At 40.0% G+C, this 27,596-nt stretch overlaps 1 protein-coding gene across 1 annotated transcript; it reads left to right on the forward strand.

Moving 5' to 3' along the window:
* Positions 1–289: 289 nt before the first annotated feature.
* Positions 290–27,596, forward strand: LOC131221643 (anthocyanidin reductase ((2S)-flavan-3-ol-forming)-like). The gene is made up of 6 exons (XM_058216938.1): positions 290–447; positions 6,036–6,202; positions 8,479–8,679; positions 24,515–24,674; positions 25,872–26,085; positions 27,332–27,596. The coding sequence occupies exons 1-6, from the start codon at positions 321–323 to the stop codon at positions 27,474–27,476; spliced, it is 1,014 nt and encodes a 337-aa protein (XP_058072921.1). The 5' UTR covers positions 290–320; the 3' UTR covers positions 27,477–27,596.

Raw genomic sequence — 27,596 nt, forward strand, 5'->3', positions numbered from 1 at the left:
AAACGTGTGGGTTTACCATCAATTCTCACAACACACTTGCGGTTCAACATGGTAGCCAGATGTGGGCCATTCATTAGGTAGGGCCCACAGATAACATACCTTGAAAAGATATGAATTAGGAAGTTTTAAACGGTAAACGTTGAGTAACTACTTTTTCCCATTATGTGGTCCACCTGATATTTAGAATAACTATATTTTTGGGTTCATTGGTTAGAATGATATGGAAAAATGGATGGACAGCATGGGTATATAATAAATACATAAAGGTGGGCCGTCTAGATATGGTGACGGCTCTCATCTTCGTAGGAGGAAGGACAGAAATGGCAACGGCTAGGATGGAAAGGAAGAGGACATGTGTAACTGGAGCCACAGGATATGTGGGGTCCATGCTCGTTAAACGGTTGTTAGAGAGAGGGTGCGCCGTCAACGCCACCGTCAGAGACCCAGGTTCGTCCACCTTCGCATTCTTTCCTTCTCTTTGCATTATAGTTCTGAAACTCGGTGAGTCGACTCGAAACTCGGACGAGTCAACTCCACTCAGTGTAATTTCGAGCTGTCTTTTGCAAACTCGCTGATGAGCATTCACCCAGAAACTCGGTTGACTCAATAACCTTGGTTGGTCAACTCGAAACTTGGACGAGTCAAATCGAGTTGGCAAGGTCTCCAGCCGATTCAACTCGACTCGGTGAGATTTCAAGGCGAGTCTTTTGGAAACTTGCACATGAGCTTGACAAATCTCACAGAGCCTTTTGGAAACTGGCACATGAGCTTGACTATATTGAGACTCGACAAGACTCATCTAGTCGGCCTGAAAACGTGGTCGACTCACTACAGGACTTGGGGCAGAACTGCAATGAACCCACATCAAATACCACAATTATATATTATTTATTTTACCATTTTTTTATAATTTTAAAATTTTCTCAACAAATTGTATAAATTTAAATCTAATTATTAAAATATTGAATTGAGTTGATAGTCTTTGAGTTTACCCAATTGAGCCAGACAACAAGCCGAGTTGAATTGAGTTGAATTTTGGGTTTTTGCACGATGGATCACGAGCTCAACAGAGCATTGACAACTATAGTATTAGTGATATTATGATTAATGAAACCCACATAGTGTTTGGGCTAACGATATGCATCATGGGTGTGATCTCAACGAATGTGAGTTCGATTTCCCTCCTCAAAATTAACCGATGCATGTAGTTTGCAGGTGATCATGTATATCATGAAAAATAGTGTCACCTCAAATCATTAAAAAAAAATTATAATTAATTAAATAGAATTGATAAAACCGACCCAAATAGCTAGAATACCTCAAGAGGGATAATTCAATGCCCATGTGCGGAAAATCATACTCTATGAATGAAAATCATATTCCAATTTCAATCATTTTGAAAGAGATATGAGGTTGAATTTGTAATTGGGGTAGCTGGTATGTTTACTTTCCCAGTTCGGTAAAAATAAAATAAAAATTTCATTGCGTTATTACATTATTGGGAAGCGAGATTTAATTGGCTAGGCTATCAATTTCGTCTGATTTTTCGAGGGCCATGTTTGGATCATACCCTATCCCCTATCATAACATTTGGCAGTGAATATCTAGCTGCAATGATTTAATTCGCCAGCATGCGGTAAATCATTGAGGACGCGGATTAGATAATGACATGGTCAGTAGCTAAATTGCTAGTGAAGTGGCATCACTAAGCTATGTGGACCCCACCATGATGCATGCGTTGTATCTATACCATCTAACCATTTGTAGAGATGGTTTTGTGGCAAAAAAAAAAACAGAATGAGATAGGTCTAAAGTTAAATTGGACCCGCCACATAAAACTGTGGGAGCAATCACACCCACGGTTGAAACATTTATAAGGTCCACTATAATGTATTTTTGAGATCCAATCTAATCATAAGTTAACATAGAGATATATAAAGTGAAAATATATATATATATATATATATATATATATATATATATATATATATATATATATATATATATATATATATATGGGAAAAGGTACTATGCGCTTGACCTCACCAGTTCTCCCATGATGTCGAGCTGTGTGGGCCCCACCGTGATGTGTTTCGAACATCTAACCCATCATTCAAATGCACCATTCCATCATGGGCCTAGGTCTCAAAAATCAATTCAATCCGTGACTTTGTGGGCCACACCACATACAGAAGTGGGGAGGGGCCGTGCACCATTAAAACATTCATAATCAGTTTTTTGGGCCCACAGAAATGTGGTTTGCAAATCCAGCCCATCCATTATGTGTGTCCCACTTGCATGAGGGTTTAGACCAAGTTTCAGCAGAATTTAAAACTCAGGTGGGCCCCACCAAGTGCTTTTATATGTTTTAACGGTGTTTCACATGATTTTAGATGGTATAGCCCACCTGAGTTCTGTATACGGCTGATTTTTGGGATATCCCATAATTTAGAGGGTATCCATCAAATGCACGGTGTTGATGGTCGACACGCATCACGGTGGGGCCCACACAGCTCGACCTCAGGGGAGTTAATCATGGGGTCGAGGCATAGTACCTTTTCCCTATATATATATATATATATATATATATATATATATATATCTCAGCTTCATCAGAAACTTTTGTGGCCCCTAAGAAGTTTTGAATGTTGGATGTCACTGTCCCAACTGTTTTCTATGGTGGGGTCCACCTAGCTTGGTGATGTCACTTCAGTAGCATTTTGGCTACTGGTATTGTCAATATCTAATCCGTGTCCAAATCAAACACCAATTTGGGAAGCAGATTGCCAGGTGTACCACACACCACCGTCCTTGGTGGTGTGTTGATGTCACCAAGGTCTGTGGGCCCCACCATGAGGTATGTGTTATATCCAAACCATCCGTCTATTTGGTGAGATCCTTATAAGGCTTGACCAAAAAAAGAGAGATCTAAAGATCAAGTGAACCACACAAAACAGGGGGATTGAACGTCTACCATCAAAACCTTTCTAGGGTTATAGAAGTTTTGTATTATCTTATATTTGTTTCTTCCCTTCATCCAGGTCTGTGTGACCTTATGAACAGTTTGGATGGAAAATAAACATAATGGTGGGCCCTACAAATATTTTAACGGTGAGAATCACTATCCCCACTATTATTTCTGGTGTGGTCCACTTAAGCTTTGAATATGACTCATTTTTTAAAACTCATGCTCTAAAATGATCACACCAAATAGATGTATAGGGTGGATATAGTAAATACATCACTACGGGGCTCATGGAACTTTGATCTTCTCTCCACCCTCCATACATTTACGTACTCCTGCTCTCGAGGACCCGAAACACTCCTCTTCACTGCTACATATACGCCTAGGAGGTCCATGGAGTACGGTTCTCCGCACGATGCGCTTCCACCCATTTCAGTCACTATAAGCATGCGAAGAGAAGAATAGTAAAGCTGACCCTAAACAGTAAGGTGACCTGTATCTTCACTTCCCTGATGGGTGTAAATGATAATACATTCCATTCATTGAAAACCGTAATTGCAATTCAGTTGATTCGGCTAATGGTGGAAACAAATGGACTATGGGAGAATAATATTATCACTCCCTCATTTTGGTACATACATATAGACATAATGAAAGACAGGGAGAAATGATGAGGGAAAAGTAGGGCAGTACATGAACTGAGTTAGCTCGGTTAGCTCACTCGGCTCGACTTGAAAAAGCTTGATTCGACTCAGTTTGAAATTGAGTTTGAGCCGAGTCGAGCTGAATTTTTTAGCTTGAAACAATTTCGAACCAAGTTCGAGCTTGCCCGAGCTCGACTCAACTCGAATTGAACCCAACTCGAATCAAACTCCGATCAAACCAGTTCGGTGACTAGGTTACTTTGATATTGATGTTGCTTACCAAATGTTTGATGAAACGAATCAACGAAATGTGGTTGTTGGCAAGTAAGGTATGTATATGAAACAAATACCCTTTTTTCTTGATTTTTATGTTTCTTAGAAGTTGTTTGATGAAATACCTGTAAAACCATTGTTGTTATTTTACATTCGGTAAGATTTTGAAAGTGCAGTCCATGTGTTTGTAAAAATGCTGCACAGGCGAAATCGGCTCGATCTTAACTCGAACTGGCCCGAGCTGCTGACCGAACCGAGCCAAGCTAGCCAGTCAGGCTCGAGAACCGAGTCAAGTTCCAGTTGGGGTCAACAGGTGGTCGAGCCGAGTCTAGCTGTGCCCAGCTTTACTCGGTTTTACTCGTGTACACCTCTAGGGAAAAGAGGAGCTCTGATGCAGGACAATTAACCACTTGCTACAAAAGCTTAAACTGTTAGAGTATGACGAATCATCCCTTTATCTCATATCCTAGGCCCTACATCTCATGGGTTATGATCTCAGCCGTACCCCCCTTGTGGGCTCCAAATCACATAGATACCACCTCAAACGAGCTACCCGCTTCACACAGGTGGGGCCTGCCTCACACAAGCCACCCGTCTCACCTGGGCCGCCCACCCCAAGTGTGCCCCTGCATCCTATAGGCAATTCCACTCGAGCCCGGTGTAAAAATGTCTTTGCATTAAGCCTTTATCAAATTAGTGGATGGATAATATCAAGTTGCTTTGCCATTTTAGTCCAAATTGATTGGATGGTCTTTGATGTTACAATATGCAGTGGAGCCCACCAATGGGCCCCATTAGATGTGTTGGTTCTTATCTAAAAAGTCAAGATATTACAAACAAGAAATAATAAGAATGTTATCCAAAGAGCCAAGGCAAAATTATAATTGCCGTTTTAAAGACAAATTCTCTTACAAAGAAAATCCTCGATGAACTGGGGCTCAACAACTCTTCTTCTAGGATATGACATCTTTCCTCTATGATAAACTACTCCGATTAGGTGCACACATGATCTCAACTAACAAACCCAATCTTAATCTTTATGATTTGAACACAGATAAAAAAAACTTAGAGACAAATGAGAGAGAGAGAGAGAGAGAGAGAGAGAGAGAGAGAGAGAGATCAGTCTATTTTATATATGAAAAATGAGAAACAAAGGGCTTTATAAAGAGATACAAGATGACGTATGCTAGCTCATTAATTATTTGATAGTGCATGAAAACTATCTACCCATATATGCATGCAGAGAAAAACAAAAATGGCCAACCAAGTCAAAAAAAACCTTGCCTCACCTCAACCTGACTTGCATGGTTTCTCCCTTGGTTCTCAATATAAACAATAAGCCAAAGAGTCCAATATGAAAGGCTTTAGTTTCCCATGTCCTTTCCAATGTGAGACTAAACCAACAATAAAGCCACAAGATAAGGGAAATTTTGTTTTGTTTTGCTTTTTGCTTTTTTCTTATTTTCCTTCAAATTTTTTCAACAAGATGTTCCCATTTCACAACCATGGCGCAGTAAAGCCATGAGAACTGGGATGTGGTAGATGCATCTCTCCCCAAGTACACAAAGAGAGTGATGTATATGTCGGGGTCATCCATATAGCGGGCCCTATCATGGATGGGCCATGTTTAGAGACACCACCTATCCAATAATCATAACCATTGGTTTTCTTTACTTTTATGTACTGAATGTGGACCTTCGCCTTTTTTCTTTTTTTCAAACCCACTTTGGAGGCTGATCAATTTAGGATGGTCCAATCCATGTGTTGAATCATTTTCCACTTAAATTAGGAAAATTAGATGGATGGTACCAAATTATGGTACTATAGCACATTTGTTTCATAGGTCAATCTTCATACATATACAAAATAATGGGCATCACATCCCCAATATTGAGGTAAAATGCATGATCAGGAAAGACTTCACCAACAACATGCAATTTAGGTAGCATGTGTATCACTTGACTAACATGGCTTTTGGGACGGTGGCATCTTCACATGGATACCTCACTATAACGGGCAGGAATCTCAGTGCACATGTCAACATGGACATTTGGGCTAATCTCATTTAGAATGCTTGTGGGGATTCTCACCTACTCTCTACAGGCTTTTTCCAATTACACCAATAACCGAATGCATTTTATTCTTTGGTGCAGCAAATAGCAAAAAAGTGTCCCACCTTTTAGATCTTCAAGTCTTGGGTGATCTAAAACTTTTCAAGGCAGATCTCATGGAGGAAGGCAGCTTTGATTATGCCATCAACGGTTGTGATTTTGTCTTCCATGTGGCAACCCCAATGATCTTGGAATCTAAAGACCCAGAGGTAATTGATCATTAGTGATGAAAATTAATTTCTTAAATAAATATTACTTTTAGAAAAGTAGTAAATGAACATATTATATATGGTTACTTAAGAAATCATATGCCTGAATATTAGGATTCATGATGAAAGTTATAACATAAGGTTGTAAATTAGTGATGAAAATTAATTTCCAAAATAAATATGTTGCCACCATTATCATTAGGTATCAACCATTATGGTCATTATGTAACCATTTTAGAATACCTTGCCTTCACCCTTTCCATTTCCAAGAGTTTTCTAATGAATTATATCAACTTAATGATATCGATGGACCATGTAGAGGAGTAAATGTTAGTGTTGAAATTGAATTTCATGAGTTCATTATTTTGTTTACGGAACTATGCCTTTCAAGTGGGCCTATAATGATTCAAATTATTAATAACATGGTAATGACTATAGATGGAGGAGTAACCCACTACTCTCCTAGATTGGAATGTCCCCAACATCCAATGTTCGATGATTTTTTTTCTAGGTCATTGATGTATTTAAATTTTGGCCATTTATTTTTTACCATTATGTAATCCAATGTTCATGCATTAAAACAAGATTAGAAAGATTCATACCTGATTCTACTATGGTCGGAGATTCGGAACTCCTCGGAGAATAGGAGAACAACGTTGGATCTTCTACCTCTTCCTCTATCAAAAGAAGGTGAATCATAAATTGACCATAACTTTTGATCCGGGTATCATTACAGGGCGCATAACTTATCAAGCTCTACTAAAACGGGCCATCCGAGGTGAACTGATCTACAAAAGTGGGTCATGTCTGTCTATTTCGTCAAAAAACATACATTTTCAACTCAAAAACTAAAAAAAAAAAAAAAAAAAAAAAAAAACTATTTTTAGTTATTTTGATATATATTTCTTATTCTTGGAGTTTTAGAATTTTATTATTTTTGATAAGAGTTTGATTTTGAAACTTCTTCCAAGGTTTGGTATCACTATTTAAAGGGTTGTAAATTCGTATTTTTTTTATCTATTAATGAAAATTTTAATTTATTAGAATTTATTTTTATTCTTTCCTATTTTTTCCTCATGGATTCAAGAAATCTCTGTGAGGAGTCCAAAGAAGCTCTGTGGATTCAAAATAGTTATCCCATTGAGGAAGACGGTGATCAACCTCATCACGTTCATCCCTGTGTCACCTAGCTAGTTCTAACATAGATCGCTACTGCCTGGCAGCTTCTACTATAGTACCATAGAAGTATATTAAAATCCTTGACCTTAAGTTGTTGGATCATGATCGTTTAAGTTTTGATTTAGGTGATCACACTTTTTCAATCACTTTATGCGGAACACTCGCCTTGATCGTCAATTCTAATATGAATTGAGTATTTATCTTTTTATTTATTTCTTTGGTTATTTGAAACATTGTCGATTATAATGAGTCATACATTCAAGTATGGATAAAATCGGCAATATTAGCCTATCTTTTATTTATCAATTTATCATTATTCATTTAAAATTTATTAAGCTAAAGTACTATCTAAAGAACAAGTCTTTAAGTTTGTAGACGCAAGTCTATTGTCGCAAGGCCAAAAATAATAATAATAGTAATAAATTGGGAATGGCTAACCCCTACCTTTTTACAAATCGCCAAAAAATGAGCCCAACTATTGATTGAGAGGATAATTGGATCATGCATCCAGTTTCTAATTAATCTGACACTAGGAGAAGGGGGATACCAACAGTTCAATCAAACTTTGAGTAGGACTCGAAATAACAGCAAGACTCTGACATGCCCTTGAGTCAAGTATACTCTGGCATGCCTTGACATAATACTTTATACAAAATTTAAATACAAGCTCTCATTAACACACGTGCCCTATTTGATTGAATTAATGGCAACAGGTCCAATGAAATGTTTGATAGGCGGAACACAATCCGTCCCTCATGTCGGCCCATGTATGGATACCTGGTACCAAAAAATCATGCTGGTTCATGCATCAGATATATGGGCCACAATTTTGGAAACAATTGGACAACCTATTGAGACTTAGTATTGATTTTTTATCCTTCATTTATTTCATAAACCTTAGCCCACCCAATCACCAGACTGGCCTAACTTTTAGAAAGGAGTGTCATTAGTGGAGATTTTTTTATCCTTCGTCTGTTTATATATATATATATATATATATATATATATATATATATTTCATGAAAACACTAATTTTGTCATTATGGTACTGTTTCATTTCTGTCCGCATTGTATTTACTCGTTATTTATGACTGTAGAATGACATGATCAAGCCAGCTATTAATGGGACATTGGACGTTCTGAAATCATGTGTGAAAGCGAAGACCGTAAAGCATGTGGTCTACACATCATCTGTGGCTGCTGTGGCGCGGAAGAAGCTCACCAGGACAGGCCATGTCTTCAATGAGGAGAGCTGGTCTGATGTTGAATATTTGGCTTCTGAGAAGCCGCTGTCTTGGGTAAGCTGGTTTCTGTTTTGGGTTGGCTCGACTCGACTTAGTTTGACTCAGTGCATATCACAGTCATAAATGATCTGGGCCACTAGCTTTTGGCCACAAGCCCAAGTTTTAAGTCTAACAGTAAAAATTTGAAGGCTTGCACTATGATTAAAAGCACATCAAACCAGGCCTGGCTGACTGAGTTGACATGGGCTGAGTGTTTTGTGGTGAACCTAGCCCGGCTCAGGTCTCATCCAATAGGTAGCTTATGGAAAAGAAAGGCAACGACTAATTCTGAATTTTAGAAAGGATCCTGTGACTGTTGGATGGATTGTAAAATGACCAAAATGCCCTTGGCCTTTATACACACACACACACACACACACAGAGACGGAAACGCTCACCTGCGAACCAGTTCGTACCTACTACATATAAACTTTTTTGAGAACTCATCATATCTGATGAGTCTCGAAAATCTGAATGGTCCACATGTATCAGAACCTCATGAAACCCCTTGGTACGAATTTTTACTTTGATCCAAAACTTCGGTGGGCCATGAAAAATGCAAACATTTTCTTCCCTTGATTTGAATTTCTCTTTGCTATGGCCCATCAGAATCTTAGATCAAGGTGAAAATTCCCCCCCTACGGTTTCATGGGATTCCGCATCTTATGGACCGTTCGGATTCGACACCCATGACATGTGTGCAAAGGTGCGCACGTGCGTAGGTGCGTAGTTGAGCATGCCTCTCTCTCTCTCTCTATATATATATATATATATATATATATATATATATATATATATATATATATATATATATATAGAGAGAGAGAGAGAGAGAGAGAGAGAGAGAGAGAGAAGGTACTATGCGGTCATACTCATGGGAACTTCCCATGAGGTCGAGCTGTGTGGGCCCCACCGTGATGCATGGCGACCATCAACACCGTGCATTTGATGGGTTCCCTTTAAATTATGGGATATCCCAAAATTCAGCCGTATACGGAACTCAGGTGGGCCATACCATCTAAAAGCATGTGAAGACATGCCTAAAAAATATAAAAACACTTGGTGGGGCCCACCTGAAATTTGGATGCGTCTGAAACTTGGTCTTAACCCTCATCCAAGTGGGACACACATAATGGATGGGCTGGATTTGTAAACCACATCTCAGTGGGCCCAACAAATGATTATGAATTTTTTAATGGAGGGTAGCCCCTCTCAACTTCTGTATGTGGTGTGGCCAACACAAGTCACAGATTGACTTGATTTTTGAAATCTAGGCCCATCATGGAATGGTGCATCTGACTAATAGGCTAGATGTTTGACAAGCATCACGGTGAAGCCCACATAGCTCGACCTCATGGGAAATTCCCATGAGCTCGACCGCATAGTACCTTTTTCCACACACACACACACACACACACACACACACATATATATGTTGATCCAATTACCACGTGGGCCAAATGTGAAAATGGAGATTTTAAGAGGGATATGTTATTTTCTATGATTTGTCTCTATTCACACCCCAAGTATACGGTTGTAATGTAGTAATAAACTCGGTGAAACCGAGGTCGAATCCCAAGGGACTGAAACTTGTATGTTATCTGAAACTAAGTAGAACCAGAACTAGGCTAAGACAAAATCTAAATCAAATAAATTTAAGGAATAATGGTGAAATATTAATCTAAAACTTATAGAATTCAAAGGTAGGAACTAAGGTGCCAAGGATCCACTTGTAGTAATTAGGAAGGTACATTGCAATGATTCAAAGACACAACTGGAATTAGAGTCCTATCATATCCAATTAGTAAGAAGAGATTTATCAGATCTCTGAACTTCTCATGGATCTAATTATCAATAGATAAGAGTGGTGAAGATTTGGAAGTAATTCCATCACCAAACCATACCCGGGAGATAAGGCAAACAACAACAATTTACCAAACTCACAACCAATCAAACAGTGGGCCACAACTCATAGCCATCGGGCTAGTGACGTTCGACTGTACCAAAGCCACCTGGTTGGATGGGTTCCGCCACTCGGACGAACACTACTCATCGGAAAAATGGAGAGAGAGGGGAAGAGAGGACTCACTTTTAGATGTCGGTCGTCTGGACAAATGCTAGAAGGAGAGTATTCGTCGGGCGGTGGAGAACGACAATGGATTTGGGTGGGATTCTTGGATTTGGGCAAACGGATGGTCGAGAGGCAGCAAATGGGTTAGGGTTGTTGGCCGATTTGGGCGAAATGGGGAGGGTCGGACGATTTGGGCACTGGCCGCTGGGTTAGGGTTGGGCGAACGGGTTAGGGTCAGGCGAAGTAAGGGTTTTTATTTTTTTTTAAAGCTATATATATGACTCAAAACTCAATCCGAGCTGAGTCAAGTTGAGTCGAGTTCAATACCGAGTCGAGCCAAGTGAAGCTAGGTCCAACTTGGACTCGACTCGAAATGTTCCAAGCTCATAAAAAATGGCTCGACTCGGTTCGAACACAGTTTTGATCGGAGTCGAGTTAAGCTTTTTTGAGTTGATCTGAGCGAGCTAACGAGCTAACTCCACTCATGTACAGCTCTACTGATGTCCTTTCAAAAATTATAAAATGATCTAGGTCTATTACCTAAATTCAGGTTTTCAAGGATCATATGCTTTTGAACACATGCCACACGTGCTAGCACGACACATAGTTGCGAGATCCAATCCATCCATCAGGTTGATCCAACCTTCTACATGTTTCCCAAAAATAAAGCTGGTTCACTTAGCATGTGGGCCCAATATGGGAAACATGTGAATGGGTTGGAAAACTTCAACCATTTTTTCAGAGGCGTGCATATGTTTTGCAAATTGTGGCCCACCTAACCAGTGGATCAATCTGATTCTTGGGCTAGCGCATTAATATATTGGTTCCTTTCTGATGAATGGATTAAATCACCTCAGGCCTATCATGCCATGGCGGCATAGGTGATGTATAGACGAGTTGCACATGTGAGTGCTTAGCAAAGTCTTTTTTCTTTTTTTTTTTGTTCTGTTCCTCACTAAATTAAAATTCCTGTTTTGAAAAGAGAACAACTTTCATACTCTGTTAGCATCATGGATGATATGTAGGCACTTAAAAAATTGCCCATGGTGGCATACAAGTAATTCAAATTAAACTGTCCAAATTATAGGTCTTTGTTTGGATGTATAATGAACTAAAAGATAAGTTTATCTGATTAACTGACTGTCAGATGGACATTTATCTTACAGTTAAGAATGAAAAATATCAATGGTCCTAGATCAACAAAACAAGTGTCCACGAATTAGAGGTCACGATTGTTCAACCAATTTGAATTTAGGGTCAACAATAGTTGGTTCCACAATTTAATTCGATTTAGTTTATGCTAATTGTTATGGGTAAAAATGGACTGGCTAAAGAAAAGATGTCAGCTCGAACATCTCTATGGGACACGAGGTCGGCTAGCGCTGGTCATGACCAATGAGCTCCTCAATGGCTAAGGAATATCTCCTCCGCCAAAGAGAGGTCAATCACCTACTACGTATGGAGGCAGGTAGGCAAGTCGGCAGGTCGGCCATATACCCAATGATAAGGAGAGGCCCAAAGCTCATCTGGGTATCCAGGTTAGCCAAGACCACCTCAAACTCTTGAGCTTGACCCTTACAACATATTTCATCAAAACTCTACTAAGAAAATGAGCTCAGCCTCACTGCCCTAGCATGAGGGCAAGTCGATAGGTCAATAATTTACATAGCACAAAGAGAAGAGTCAGGGCTTTCCAAAGAATCGAGGTCGGCATACTACCCCCCTAGTCAGGTCTACCTCGACCTCTTACTACACGCCACCCCCGGTTCCTATTAATAATGTCTTATCCGAAAGACTAGCCCAAGATCTTCGCCAAAGATATCGGGGACAATTACGACATGCTCGGAATACAGATCTCTCCAAATCTTCACCGAGGATCTTGTGAGATCATCCCAACATATTCGGGACTCAATTCCCTCTACAATAAGAAGATCTCCTTAACGCCACCACCTATCCCAAATTATAAATAAGAGCATCTTTAATGGTGAAAGGAACACAAAATCTCTCATCCAAAACCCATTGATACAATCAGACCTAGATTCCTAGCTTGACTTTGGCATCGGAGGGTCTCATGATCTAGCCAGGGTTTCCTTTGTATTCTTCTTGTGCAGGTACTCAAAGGTCTAAAAAGGGTGGACCAGATTTTTGCAACAACAATTTGGCTCCATCTGTGAGAAACGACATCAAAGTTGTTCCTGCTTTACCAGAAAATCACAATGGTGAAAGGAAAGAAGAAAGCTCGAGTTGTCATTACTGCAGTCGTCCCAGCTTTTCCTGAATCATCTATTGTAGTCATCTGAGCTCTTCCTGAATCATCTAGTGCAGCCATCCTAGCTCTTCCTGAATCATCTGTTGCAGTCATCTCAGCTCTTCCTGAATCATCTAATGCAGTATAACGTCCTGGATTTTCACTGTCATGGATTTCCAAAAATCCTTGAAATTTTTTTCATTAACTTATAATATCACTTAATGACCATTAGCACTCAATGTTAGTTTATACAGGAGTGGTACCAGTAAAGAGCCGCACTAGTCTGATTAATCAACCGTATGAAGCCAACAAATCCACCCGAGCACTTGAACATCAGGTGTAGCCCCATGATTTACTCACATAGGACCCAAATCTAACCGACCCATCGCTAACTAATCAAGACAATCATTATTAAATTAATGATCTAATTGGAGCCGAGTCAGATAAGGCCAGGATCTTGAATAATAGACTAAATCAACCCCGTTACTCTTTTAGCATGAAACTATGGTTTAGAGTAATCATGACCAAATCTTCACTTTCACTAGTTATAAATAGGCCACACTATGAACATAGTTAATCCAAACCCTAATCATTGCCCATGAGAAATCTCAATACCTAATTCATTCTAGAAATGCCCCGATTTTCCAAACAAGCTCTAGACCGCTCGTTGGTGGGCCACTAGTTCCAAAACTATAGAATAATGTCCTTCTTATTGGGATTGACGTCCATCGCGGGAGTCAAACCTGGGTGCTGTCCAGAACCGCTCAACTTAAACTAAAGGACGAGTGCATAAGAAGTGCAAATACCCTAAAGGAATGAACTTAAACTTAAGTGAATTGGGCTGTCCACTCTTATGCAAATTTGAGAATTTCGGACCGTCGGTTTATGACCAAACTTTATCCGTGGAGGAAGGATATTTTCCTTCTCATATCTGTATAGCCACAGCCCCGATCAACTATCGGTCACCATTGAACAAACTTCTAATAATATCTGTCGATCGGCGCATCTAAATGGCGGGCCGATCATATACATACGTAGATCATCATTGAGGCTAACTATCCCATGGTGTATATCAATATGTACACCCCATAGTGGGCCCTAGAGCATAGAAAGACCCTCCCATAGGTCTAGTATAGTAAAAACCTAGCCTTTGGGGCTATTTACACCAAATCTGGCATTATAAAATGGCCTCATTTGGGCACCCCCTCTCCCCATACGATTTTGCCCTAGAGAAAAGAAAAAGAGAAAGAGAGAAAGAGAAAGAGAGAGTAGGGTGGGGGAGGCTTTAGTGCTCCCCTTCATTGGTCTCCTCCAATCAAGCCTTAGTGTCGATCATTTCCCTTCGCCAAATCCGCCTCATTCACGATTGGAAGGTAAGAAACAAAACCTACTCCCCAACGTAGTTTTTTTCTAAAATAAATTGCATGAATCTTACCTAATTGCTCCCAAATTGATATAGGAATCATTTTCCCCAATTTTTTAACCCAAGGAGCGCCTTGAGTTGGGCGAAACGTCACAAGGTGCGGACTATTATCCTCAGGTGGCCTAGCACCAATTGTAGTATGAGTCTAATGATTTTGATTGCTTGTATAATACATTTGGAGGATCTAGAGAAAACCTAGGAATTTTTTGGCTTGTTTGGAATTGCATGGAATTGTATGTCTTGTTTGATTTTCTCATATGATGTTGTTCTTGCCTCTCACATGATTTGGTACAAACGGATGATTACATGTTTATGTCTTACTTGATTTCTCATATGATGTTGCCTTATAGCATGTACGATTTATTGATTCTTGTGTATTTTGGTTCTATGAGATGTAAGGAGTGTTTAACTTCCTCACTAACCCACACAACACACATGCTCCTTGTTCATGATATTACTAGCTTCGTTTGATAGGAGAATCTGAATTGTATGTTGAGAAGTATGAGAACATGATGATGTTCATACTAGTTGATAACCTTGTTAGTTGGCATGTTATGCATCACCATCCAAACCCTTGGGTTGGTCAAGAATATGAGGAGAGCGAAGATGGTTCTGTTAGTAGGACTATCTTAAGGCTAACCCATGGATTTGGGGGAATGCGCATGGGTGACAGTAGTTAGACTACATGAGTTGCTCACATCCGATGTCGTCCGTCACGTACTTGCCTGAACTCGTTCGGTCTAGTCTACTTACTGACCAACCTTGTCTGTTAACCCTATTTGCTCACATATTTATAGAACCTGGAATACCCTTCAACCATTGTAGCCCATTGCTAACCATTTGAAGCCGATCCACCAAGGAGCTGTCTGCCTACACTGGGGTGACAAGCCTTCCCGTAGTAACCACAAGCGATTCCTTTCCTTAGCACTCCCCATGTTCTTGAATTCGGAGATGGGCAGCCCGACGGAATCAATAATCGTGGTGCCCTAGCCTCACACGTTGAGGGGCCTTGGCATCGCAACTAGTTGAGGGCATTGATACGTGGGGTGTATCAGTTTTCTCAACCTGCTGGATGAATGGATTTAACTAGAAACTCGGTTAACATTTTCATCGCATCGCACTAGCTAGGTTGGCGACTCAGCAGTCGAGGTCGCGATGAGGGAGTGGCGTTCATACGCGATCGTTAGACGGAGTCACTTGAGTGAGTGTTGTGGCGAGGGCATAATCATATCATCTATCATGCATATGCATTAATAAGATTAGTCAGGTGCTTATGAATGATTGCCTTTAATTAAGTTCATAATATAATTGATGCTTGTTACAACTTATGACTAATAGCACCCACTGAGTTGATCACTCACTCCCACTCTGGGACAGTATTTTAAAACACCAACCAGACTCTCCCGTAGTTGTAAGTGACGAGGAGTATGAGGAGCCTAGCGGCACGAGCTTAGACGAGGAGTATGAGGAGCCTAGCGGCACGAGCTTAGACGAGGAGGACGAGATGTCCTACTTTCATTTGATGGACGACTTTCCATCAGCTTGACAGGGGGATTTGGATCGTTGAGTTGTAGATTCAGCTTTATTCTTTTGGACATATCATTCTTTTGTAATTTTGTTGGGCGGCGCCTTATGCGACCCATTTATATTCTTTGGACCTGTATATACTTAATCTCTTTCATTTCAGTAGACTTGTGTGGTTGTACTTCATGTTCCAAGAAATTTCAGGCTGTGCATTTAAACCGGATTAAATGCATATTAATGAAAATTGGTTGTAAGTGATGCCCTGAAATTCGGGAGTCGAGCGTATGCACGACCCCTTATTTTTAGAGTGTTACAAGTTGGTATCAGAGCAATAGTTTGGAATTAATTGGGCGATGGGTCATGAACTCACTAACGTGTCTGCTGACTTGAAAGGATATGCAAGAGAAAATACAAAATGCTAGGAACCACCCCAGTCCCTGAACCTCCAGTCTTAAACAAATGGTGAGACTTCCAAGGTGTTAGGTTCCGGTAGTAAGAGGGAATAGTAACGCTAGAGTAGGGGATCCGAGAGTCTTATAGTGCCTCGGCCCATTTCCGAACGAGAGCTTGGGAACTTAACGATAAGACCCGATTCGACCAACTAGAAAATTTAGGTAGTCCAGTCCACCTAATCCCTAAGTCTAAACTCCTTTTAACCTATCTCCTTTAAATCCTCACCTTCCACCCCTTTATTCTTCTAATTTTTCTATGTACCTTCATTTTAGACACAAATCCTAAAGTTCAAGGATAAAGAACTATAAGAAAATAAAAATTTACTATAAATAGTAAAAATATACATAAAATGGACTTTTGACCATTAACCTTACGAAAGCTTATGAAATAACCATGTTAATTAGATAGAGCAGCTTCTCCTACTCCAAATTCATATATGGCATGTCGAATAACTCATTCTGGTTTGCGAGATACGCGCATCGAAAGATCGACAGTTCAGAGGTCTGGTGCCACAACACCCAGTGGGCGCAACCAGCGCCTGATCGTCCAAAGGGCCGACGCCACCACCCCCAGCGAGCGCCGCCAGTGCTCGACCTTCCAGCAGGCATTGACCCCTTCCTACAAATTTAGGTCAATTTTAAAAATTCATCTCCTTCGTTACAACTTCGATTTAGGTGATTTAAAAGCTAAATTGAAGCTTGATGAGTCTAGTTTTATATATAAATAAGAAAAAAATAAAATAAAAATTATAATATAGTTAAACTTAGGATGTTTTACCAACTATCCAAAAATTATTAATTTCAGACAACTGTTGCTCCTAGAATTTTAATAATTCACTTACAACTCTAAATGATATGAAATTTTGTGTGATGACTTTATACTTAGTGATGAAATATTATAAAATTTTTAAAAATAATTCAGTTACCAAAAGTACAAGAAGAAATACAGACATTTTGCAATCATACCAAAAAATCGTTAGTTTCAGACAACTGTCACTTCTAGAATTTTAATAATTTTTCTATAACTCAAAATGAGATGAATTTTGTAATATGTGAGTAAACTTACTGATAACTTACTATAAAAATTTAGAAACTAATTTAGTGACTATGAAAGACATTACAAGAAATAGAGGTATTTTAGAAACAAATAGAAAATCATTGGTATTGGATGATTAGTACTTCTGGAATTTTCATAATTTTTATGAAGCTTGAAATAAAATAAAATTTTGTAGAATAAAATTTAAATTAGTAATGAATCACTATAAAAATTTAAAAAAATAATAATTTAGCAGCTAAAAGTGGCAAGGATTTACTTTCAAATAGCACTTGAATTGAACTAGAGGAAGCAAAAATCCATTATTCATGGGATTGGTAATCCCATCTCACACTTTCCAACACAAGGCTCATTTTCCAAAGCCTAGAAAGTTAATTTTAATCTCATCTCAAACTCCTTCCAAACATGTCATTTCCAATTTCAAAGTGGGATTAGTAATGCAATCTCATTTGATACCACTTAATACCACTATCCAAACACATTGGGAGAATCCTAGGGGTTCTGAATCGGGGGTTCTAATTCCACTGACCAAATAGGCCCTTAGGGGGTGTTTAGCACATGATATTTGATAGGATTAGGTGGGATGAAATTGCATTTGGTCTGTGTAATTACATTCAACATTTGAAGATGATGGAAATGGTGAGATTAGGTGGGATGGAATTGCATTTAGTTCCATGAAATTGCATTTGATCCCATGCATGAATTCTATGGATTTTGAAATCTACTAACATGTAGGCCCCACATTGAGGCATGCATTAAACCATGCCATCCATCCATATACACCATTTACATGTGACATTCTGATTATATACGTGTATAAATAAACGGCATCCGTTGTGAATTTGGTCTGTTGATTACAAATTCCATGGTCCACCAAACATGATTTAGCTTAATCCAGTGTTTTTCGTGGCAAATTTTTTTTATTATCCCAAATATAAGATTGGATGGCTGCAATACCATGGTATTTTCAAACATGCAATCATTGTGAAATAATAATGTTAATCCCATCTAATATAATTCAACACCATTCAATTCCACTAACCAAACAGGCCCTTAGGCTTCCAAATCTCACCTCATTTCCTCCCTATTCCACTCACCTCTCTCAAATCTAAGGGCTCTGTGGGGCCAATGTCATGTATGGATTGTATCCATGCTATTCATTCACTTTTACCAAATTATTTTAGGGTATGAGCCAGACAAATAGATGGTTGAAGTGAACCACAAGTGAGGACTGAACTCCCACCACTAAAAACATTTTGAGATATATGTGGAAAATGACATGTCAAAGAATGCTCTCTACATATTCCATAATATGGGGAGGTTTGGATGAGGCCTATTTTGAGATCTTCTAACAGTCTCTTCATTAATTTGGTTAGGTGCCGTGAAGCCCGTGTAGCGATTCATGTATATGATCAGATAATTCGAGTTGGGATCATGTTTGATCTTTTCACTTTTACAATGATGGTGAATGTTTGCTTTAAGAATGGGATGATGCATAGGGCAGCTGAGTTTGTTGCAGAGTTCTGCTGCATATTTGAGATATAATAGGACCTCATTTACGAGATTACTAAGCATAGTTCTGCTGCATTTTTTTTCCTTTTTTTTGTGAACCTCTTATTTTCTGCTCTTCTCCACTTCAGTCCACTCAGTTAGTCAATTCTCAAACCCTACTCCTGATAACCATAGGATCAAAATCGCAATATACAAATACAATCTTAGACCATTGAAAACCTTTCTGGGATAATTGTTGGATCGTAGGCATAGATAAAAATTTATTAATAACTAATTTGGATATGAACTAAACGAGAACTCCCTTTAACAAAGACCCGAATGACAACCTCAAAAATAGGAGATTTTAGTATTTCAATGATATGAGGTATTCCCTATTTAGGTAGATCGAACTATGGAATTACAATACCATACACTTGTGAAGCATTCGTAGCTTGACCCAATTCTCAATCCTGAGTGACTACCAAAGGACTCACTGTTTTGACCGAGTAAAAAACTAGGATCCATCAGGATTAGGAAGGGATACAACGAGTTGTCTACCCTGGTTAGGCGGACAATCGACGTATCGGATTAAAGTCTACCATAACTGTCTTTCCGTATTAGCCCAATTAGAAATACTAGAATATACTGCCTTTAGGTAAACTTTATCATCAAACACTTAACACGATAATGATGATTTTGACATTTATTTTCAAACCTCAAAGGTGAAAACTTTTAAGGGGGGTAGTTCGCAATGAGTTAGGCTAGTGTATTTATTATAAACCTGAAAACAACAAAACGTAAGCAAATGAAATGATAATATCTTTACTTATTACCCTTAGGTAATTTCGAGGACAATTATTTTTAAGGGGGGTAGATTGTAACATCCTAGATTTTCACTGTCCTGGTTTTCAAAAATCCTTGAATTTTTTTATTAATTAACTTATAATATCACTAAATGACCATTAGCACTCAATATTAGTTTATACAGGGGTGGTACCAGTAAAGAACCGCACCAGCCTGATTAATCAACCATAGGAAGCCAACGAATCCGTCCGATCACTTGAACATCAGGTGTAACCCCATGATTTACTCACATAGGACCCAAATCTAACTGACCCATCGTTAACTAATCAAGACAATCATGATTAAATTAAAGATCTAACCCGGGCTGAGTCAGAAAGGCCCAGATCTTGAATAATAGACCAAATCAACCCTCTTACTCTTTTAGCCTAAAACCGATGGTTTAGAGTAATCATGACCAAATCTCCACTTTCACTAGGTATAAATAGGTCACACTATAAACATAGTTAATCTAAACCCTAATCATTACCCACGAGAAATATCAATACCTAATTCATTCCAAAAATGCCTCGATCGCCCACACAAGCTCTAGACCGCTCATTGGTGGGCCACTAGTTCCAAAACTATATAATAATGTCCGTCTGACTGGGCTTAACGTCCATCGCGGGAGTCGAACTTAAGTGCTATCCAGAACCTCTCAACTTGAGCTAAAGAACGAGTGCATGAGAAGTGCAAATACCCTAAAGGAATAAACTGAAACTTAAGTGAATTGGGTCGTCCACTCTTATGCAAAGTTAAGGATTTCAGACCGTCAGTTTACGACCAAACTTTACCCATGGAGTAAGGATATTTTCCTGCTCATATCCGTATAGCCACGGCCCCGATCGACTATCGGTGACTGTTGAACAAACTTCTAATCATATATGTCGATCGGCGCATGTAAATGGTGGGCTGATCATATACATACATAGATCATCATTAGGGCTAACTATCCTACGGCATATATCAATATGTGCATCCCATAATGAGCCCTAGAGTTTAGAAAGACCCTCCCATAGGTCTAGTATAGTAAAAACCTAGCCCTTTGGGCTATTTATACCAAATTTGGCATTATAAAAGGGCCTCATTTAGGTACCCCCTCTCCCCATACGATTTTTTCCTAGAGAAAAGAAAGAGAGAAAGAGAAAAAGATGAAGAGAGAGAGAGAGAGAGAGAGAGAGAGAGGAAGAGAAGAAGAGAGAGTAGGGTGGGGGAGGCTTTAGTGGTCCCCTTCATCGGTCTCCTCCAATCAAGCCCTAGCGTCGATCATTTCCCTCCACTGAATCCGCCTCATTCACGATTGGAAGGCAAGAAATAAAACCTACTCCCCAACCTAGGTTTTTTTTTCTAAAATAAATTGCATGAATCTTACTTAATTGCTCCCAAATTGATATAGGAATTATTTTTTTCAATTTTCTAACCCAAAGAGCGCCATGAGTTGGGCGAAACGTCACAAGGTGCAGACTATTATCCTTAGGTGGCCTAGCTCCAATTGTAGTATGAGTCTAATAATTTTGATTGCTTGTATGATGCAATTGGAGGATCTAGAGAAAACCTAGGAATTGTTTGGTTTGTTTGGAATTGCATGGAATTGTATGACTTGTTTGATTTTCTCACATGATGTTGTTCTTGCCTCTCACATGGTTTGGTACAAACGGATGATTACATGCTTATGTCTTGCTTGATTTCTCATATGATGTTGTCTTATAGTATGTACGATTTATTGATTCTTGTGTATTTTGGTTCTATGAGATGTAAGGAGTGTTTAACTTCCTCACTAACCCACACAACACACATGCACCTTGTTCATGATATTGTTAGCTTCGCTTGCTAGGAGAATCTGAATTGTATGCTGAGAAGTATGAGAACATGATGATGTTTATGCTAGTTGATAACCCTGTTAGTTGGCATGTTATGCATCACCATCCAAACCCTTGGGTTGGTTATGAATATGAGGAGAGCAAAGGTGGGTCCGTTGGTAGGACTATCCTGAGGTTAACCTATGGATTCGGGCGAGTGTGCATGGGCGACAGTAGTTAGACTACATGAGTTGCTTGCACCTGATGTTGTCTGTCATGTACTTGCCTGAACTCGTGTGGTCTAGTCTACTTATTGGCCAACCTTATCTGTTAACCCTGTTTGCTCACATATGTATAGAACCTTGAACACCTTTCAACCATTGTAGCCTATTGCTAACCATTTAAAGCCGATCCACCGACTCATGAGCCGGACATGGTGGAATGGGATACTGTGTCCGAGCTGTCGGCCTACGCTGGGATGACGAGCCTCCTTATAGTAACTACGAGTGATTCCTTTCTTTAGTACTCCCCATGTGCTTGAATTCAGAGATGGAGAACCCAACGGAATCAATGATCGCGGTGCCCTGGCCTCGCACGTTGAGGGGCCTTGGCATCGCAACTAGTTGAGGGCATTGATACATGAGGTGTATCAGTTTCCCCAACTTGCTAGATGAATGGAATTAATTAAATAGTCAGCTAACATTTTCATCGCATCGCACTACCTAAGTTGATGACTCGGCAGTCGAGGTCACGGTGAGAGAGTGACGTTCATACGCAATCGTTAGATGGAGTCGCTTGAGGGAGTATTGTGGCGAGGGCATGCATCATATCATCTATCATGCATATGCATTAATAAGATTAATTGATGCTTGTTACAACTTAAGACTAATAGTACCCACTGAGTTGATCACTCACTCCCACTCTGAGACGGTGTTTTAAAACACCGACCAGACTCTCCCGTAGTTGCAGGTGATGAGGAGTATGAGGAGCCTGGCGGCACGAGCTTAGACGAGGAGGACGAGCTGTCCTACTTTCAGTTGATGGACGACTCTCCATCAGCTTGACAGGCGGGATTTGGATCGCTGAGTTATGGATTCAGCTTTATTCTTTTGGACATATCATTCTTTTGTGATTTTGTTGGGCGGCCCCTTGTGCGACTCATTTATATTCTTTTGGACCTATATATACTTGATCTCTTTCATTTCAGTAGATTTGTGTGGTTGTGCTTCATGTTCTAGGAAATTTCAAGCTGTGCATTTAAACCGGATTAAACACATATTAATGAAAATCGGTTGTAAGTGATACTCTGAAACTCGGGAGTTGAGCGTATGCGCGACCCCCAATTTCAGGGTGTTACATGCAGCCATCCTAGCTCTTCCTGAATCATCTAGTGTTGTCATTCTAGCTCTTCTTAAATTATTAGCCAAGTAAGGTGCCCAACCCTACCAGCAGCAGGCCGACTCTACTCCTGCAGCGCCCGCTCCTCGATCCCGCACCCGGGGCAGTCGATTAATCTCCTTGGAGAACCGAGTCGAAGCCATAAATAAAAACATGTATCGACTCATGTAACTCTTGGAGAGACAATCCACTATTCGGTCGCGAGCAGAGAAGGGTGCTACCACTGCACCACCTCAAGCACCGGTTAACTCGTAGGGAAACAAGTAACCCTTGAGCTACCAGCCTGGGCTCTTTCCCATACTTTCAGAGCAGTCATGCTCGCAGACTCCGACTTGCACCTCGCGCCAGAGAGGAAGAGCTATGGAAAAGCCCCCGAAGTAGTGGCTAACAACAAGGGCTCTTAGGAGGCAGAGCTCAGGAAAATTTGAGTGCAGATCAGCAACATCAGACAATCCTACCATGCTCGAGTGCCAACCTCAGTAGAGGCCATATTTGGAGAAACTAAACCACCATTCACCAATGACATTATGGCATCTCCGCTTCTACCTAGGTTCCGGATGCCATAAATGACCCCCTACTCTGGAATCGCCAATCCATCCGAGCACCTCGAGTCCTTCAAAGCTTGGATAGAGCTTCATGACGCCTCGGGCCTCGTAATATGCCGAACATTCTCCCTGACCTTATCAGGAGCTACTCGGTAGTGGTTCAGGCAACTGAAGCTAAGGTCCATTAGTTCCTTCTTGTAGCTCAGTAAAGCCTTCCTTACACAGTTCATCAGTGAGAGAGATAGAAAAAAGTCATCAGCTCATCTTCTCATGATCAAGCAAAGGTAGGATGAGCTATTAAGAGAATAACTCATCCGTTTCAACGCTGAAGCTATCCAGGTCGATGATTACTTTGACCAGAGAGTGGCCGCCATGGTAGCTAGATTTAAACAAGGAAAGTTCCTCTTTTTTATTGGTAACACCACCCCTCCAACCTATATTTTCTTAACTTGAACACTTTCCAAATTCAAACTGGATTGGCATTTTCTAACCCAAACCCAACCCAAGGATCTTTGTAATCTGGCCCAACCAGACTCAATCAGGTTTGGGCTGACTTGAACCCAAGTTGTAGCCTTACTAGAGTGTTTAGGTGGGAGGAATCCTTGGTGCAATGATTATTTTCCAAGTCCCAATACAAACATGGGTTCCATTTATAGGGGTCTCATTAGGATAGAGAATAAAAATCTTAATACTCTTTTCACAATGGTCACTTGTATTTTATGAAATCCATGACATGAGAAAGGTAGTTGATTGTTTGATGGAATCTATCATTTCCTCTCTCTCTCTCTCTCTCTCTCTCTCTCATTCTCTCATCCAAACAACACAAAAAATCACATCAATGATAAAACATCTCTCTATCTTATTTACATGATTTTCCTTATACTCAAGCATGCCTTTCTCTTGCTCTTTTCTTTGGCTTTCCATGTCTTTTAATAACCATACTTGAAAGTGAAAATATTCACATTCCATAAGTTAACAAAATCATGTAAAAATAAAACAATGCAGCGATACGCAGTCTCAAAAACCCTAGCGGAAAAGGCCGCATGGAAATTCGCTAAAGAAAACAGCCTCGATCTCATCACCATTATTCCTGGTGTCATCACTGGCTCATCCCTAAATCCGGAGGTCCCAGGAAGTGTCAGCTTAGCTCTGTCTTTGCTCACAGGTGAGATTTACGACATGAAATATGTTATATGTCCGTACATGCATTGAAACCGGCAGAAACATTACAAGCTGTGCGGTTGTGGCTTATGTGTGGACAGAAATAATCACGTACGTTCAAATGTACTGTAGTTAAAACGCATCCAAGCTATGTGGGGCCACATTGATAAATGAATGCCATCAAGCCGTCCATGTTAGGCTTAAATCCTAAAATCCAGCTTGATTCATAATCCAGGTGGGCCACTCCAGCTGGCCACATTGGCAAGGGTACATCCAACATAGAAACTTCCAAATGGAATGTGGGGTCCATTGTGTTGTATGCATATAGGGCTGTACGGGAGTCAAACTTGGCTCAATTTGGCTCGGTCACTAGCTGACTGTAGCTCAAACTTGGCTTGGCTTAATATTTAAGCTTGACTGGCCAGCTCGGCTTAGTTCAGTCAGCGGCTCAGGCCAATGTTAGCCTGTCCAGCATTTTCAAAAACACATGAAGCGCACTTTCAATTTTTCACAGTTTGGAAAACAACAACAGCAGCTTCAAGTATTTCATCAAACACTTAATAGGCAGCATCAAAATCAAGATCCACTGATAGTTTTATCATGTAATTTTTAAAATTTTTTTTTATATATATATCACTAAGGTGGACCACAAAATAATCAGCATGATTGTACATTGTCCCTTTGGCGTATCCCATCTGAGTTTTAGATCGGAATTATCTCTGGCATGTACAGTGAACATGAGAAGAGGCACCCGATGTACGGTATGGATTCCACGTCCACATCAAGGGTGGCCCCCACACAGCTTCGAACATATGGAACGTATTTGATCATTACGAATATAGTGGGTATTTGGACGAACGTCTTGGATCTTGCACATGTGCCCTGCTGAAGCTGGCTATGCATACGTGTGGAATCAGCAAACCTCCACATGTGTGACAATCCCACGCACGCAGATAGGCGTAGGCCAGCCTCACTGGCCTGTACACGTCTCCACGAGTGCGAAGATGGCACACGTGTGAAGTCCATTTGTTTCCTGCTCCTTTGGCCCACCAGATGATTGGCCCGATCTCATTTCTTTTACTAAGGCACGTACAACCTGGATGATTACCTGATGGACGGTTAGATGTCCCACCACATGCACAAGCGAATGCACGTACAAGATCTGAGCCGTCCATTCATGGTTAATGGCTGGCTTTTGTAGGGAATGAATCAGCGATCAACTTTTTGAAAAGCTTGCCGCTGATGTCCGGATCGATCTCCCTTGTACACGTGGAGGACGTATGTAGGGCCCACATCTTTGTAGCGGAGAACGAATCGGCTTCTGGCCGTTACATATGCTGCGCTGCCAATACGTGTGTACCGGAACTTGCAAAATTCCTCTCAAAACGATATCCATCGTACAATGTCCTTACTGAGTAAGCCCTCTAATTTTCTTTCATTTTCTCTTCCAATCTATTTTTTAGAAACATCCATCAATCCACACGGAAAAGGGTCGTGGACCCCAATATAATGTATGTGTCTCATCTATGCCGTCCATCTATTTTTCCAGATAATTTTAAGGTATGAACCCAAAACTGAAGTAGATCAAAATCTCAGGTGGACCATACCATGGGAAAAATGTAGTGATTGAACATCTACCATTAAAAACTTCTTAGGGTCCATTGTAGTGTTTATTTGACATCGAACTTGTAGACTAGGTTATACAGACTCAAATGAAGATTTTATGAAAGCAAAAAAACAAATATCAGCTTGATCCAAAACTTTATTGTAATGTTTATTTGACATCGGACCTGTAGACTAGGTTATACAGACTCATGAAGATTTTATGAAAGCAAAAAAACAAATATCAGCTTGATCCAAAACTTTTGTAGACCTGGGAAGTTTTTAATGGTGAGAGTTCAATCAATACTGTGTGGCCCACTTGAGATTTTGATCTATCTTAGTTTTGGATAGTGAGTGGATAGCCACAATTAAAATCCTTCTAAGGCCCACTGTACTGTTTATTTGACATCCAATCTTTTGATTAGGTCATATGGACCTAGATGAAGGGAAAAAAAACAAAACAAAGATCAGCTTGATCCAAAACATTTATACCTCCAAAAAGTTTTCAATGGTCTACCTTTATTCAACACTGTTTCCTGTAATGTGGTCCACTTGATATTAGGATATACCTCATTTTTGGTCTCATACCCTAAAATGATCTATAAAAATAGATGGACGGCATGGATGAAACACATACATCATGATGGGGCCCACAGAGCACTGACCATCAGCCATTGGCTTGTGGCAGTCTACCAGTTTTGCCGCCTCATCTTAACACATGAGACCGAAACTGAGGCAGATCCAAAATTCAAGTATGCCGCTAGGCAGGAAACAGTGGATATTGAATACCCACCGTTGAAACATCTACCGGACATTTTTTTTGGTATAATATCCTAAAATGATGTGGATAAAGGGATGTACTAGCTGGATTTTTCACAAACATCAAGGTGGGCCCCACCTTGCTTCCCACCGCAGGAACTTCGGTGGTCGGGATTGCAATTTGCATCGCCTGCAAGTACCTTTATGTGATCATTTCTCCACATTTTGGATTCTTCGTTATCCTTGGATCGAGCTAGAATCCTCGACTGAAATGATTTTTAATCGTGTGATCTATTCCAGTTTTGGTGATTGTCCAGCGAATCTCAAGTCGATCTTCTCCTCAGAGAAGCTGATTAAAGCTAGATTTAGCTACAACTATAGGATGGAAGAGATGTACGATGAATCGGTGGAGTACTTGAGGGCCGTTGGATTGTTGGCCAATTGAGAGCTGTCTCTTCTTCCATGCTCCTGCAATCTACCCTTTGAAAACTGGTATAAATAATATCTCTCACTTGATTATCTATAGTTGTAGTAGTAAGATGTTATCTATCTTCCAACCAACGAA

The sequence above is a fragment of the Magnolia sinica genome, chromosome 12 (genome assembly GCF_029962835.1).
Source record: "Magnolia sinica isolate HGM2019 chromosome 12, MsV1, whole genome shotgun sequence".
NCBI classification, from domain to species: domain Eukaryota; kingdom Viridiplantae; phylum Streptophyta; class Magnoliopsida; order Magnoliales; family Magnoliaceae; genus Magnolia; species Magnolia sinica.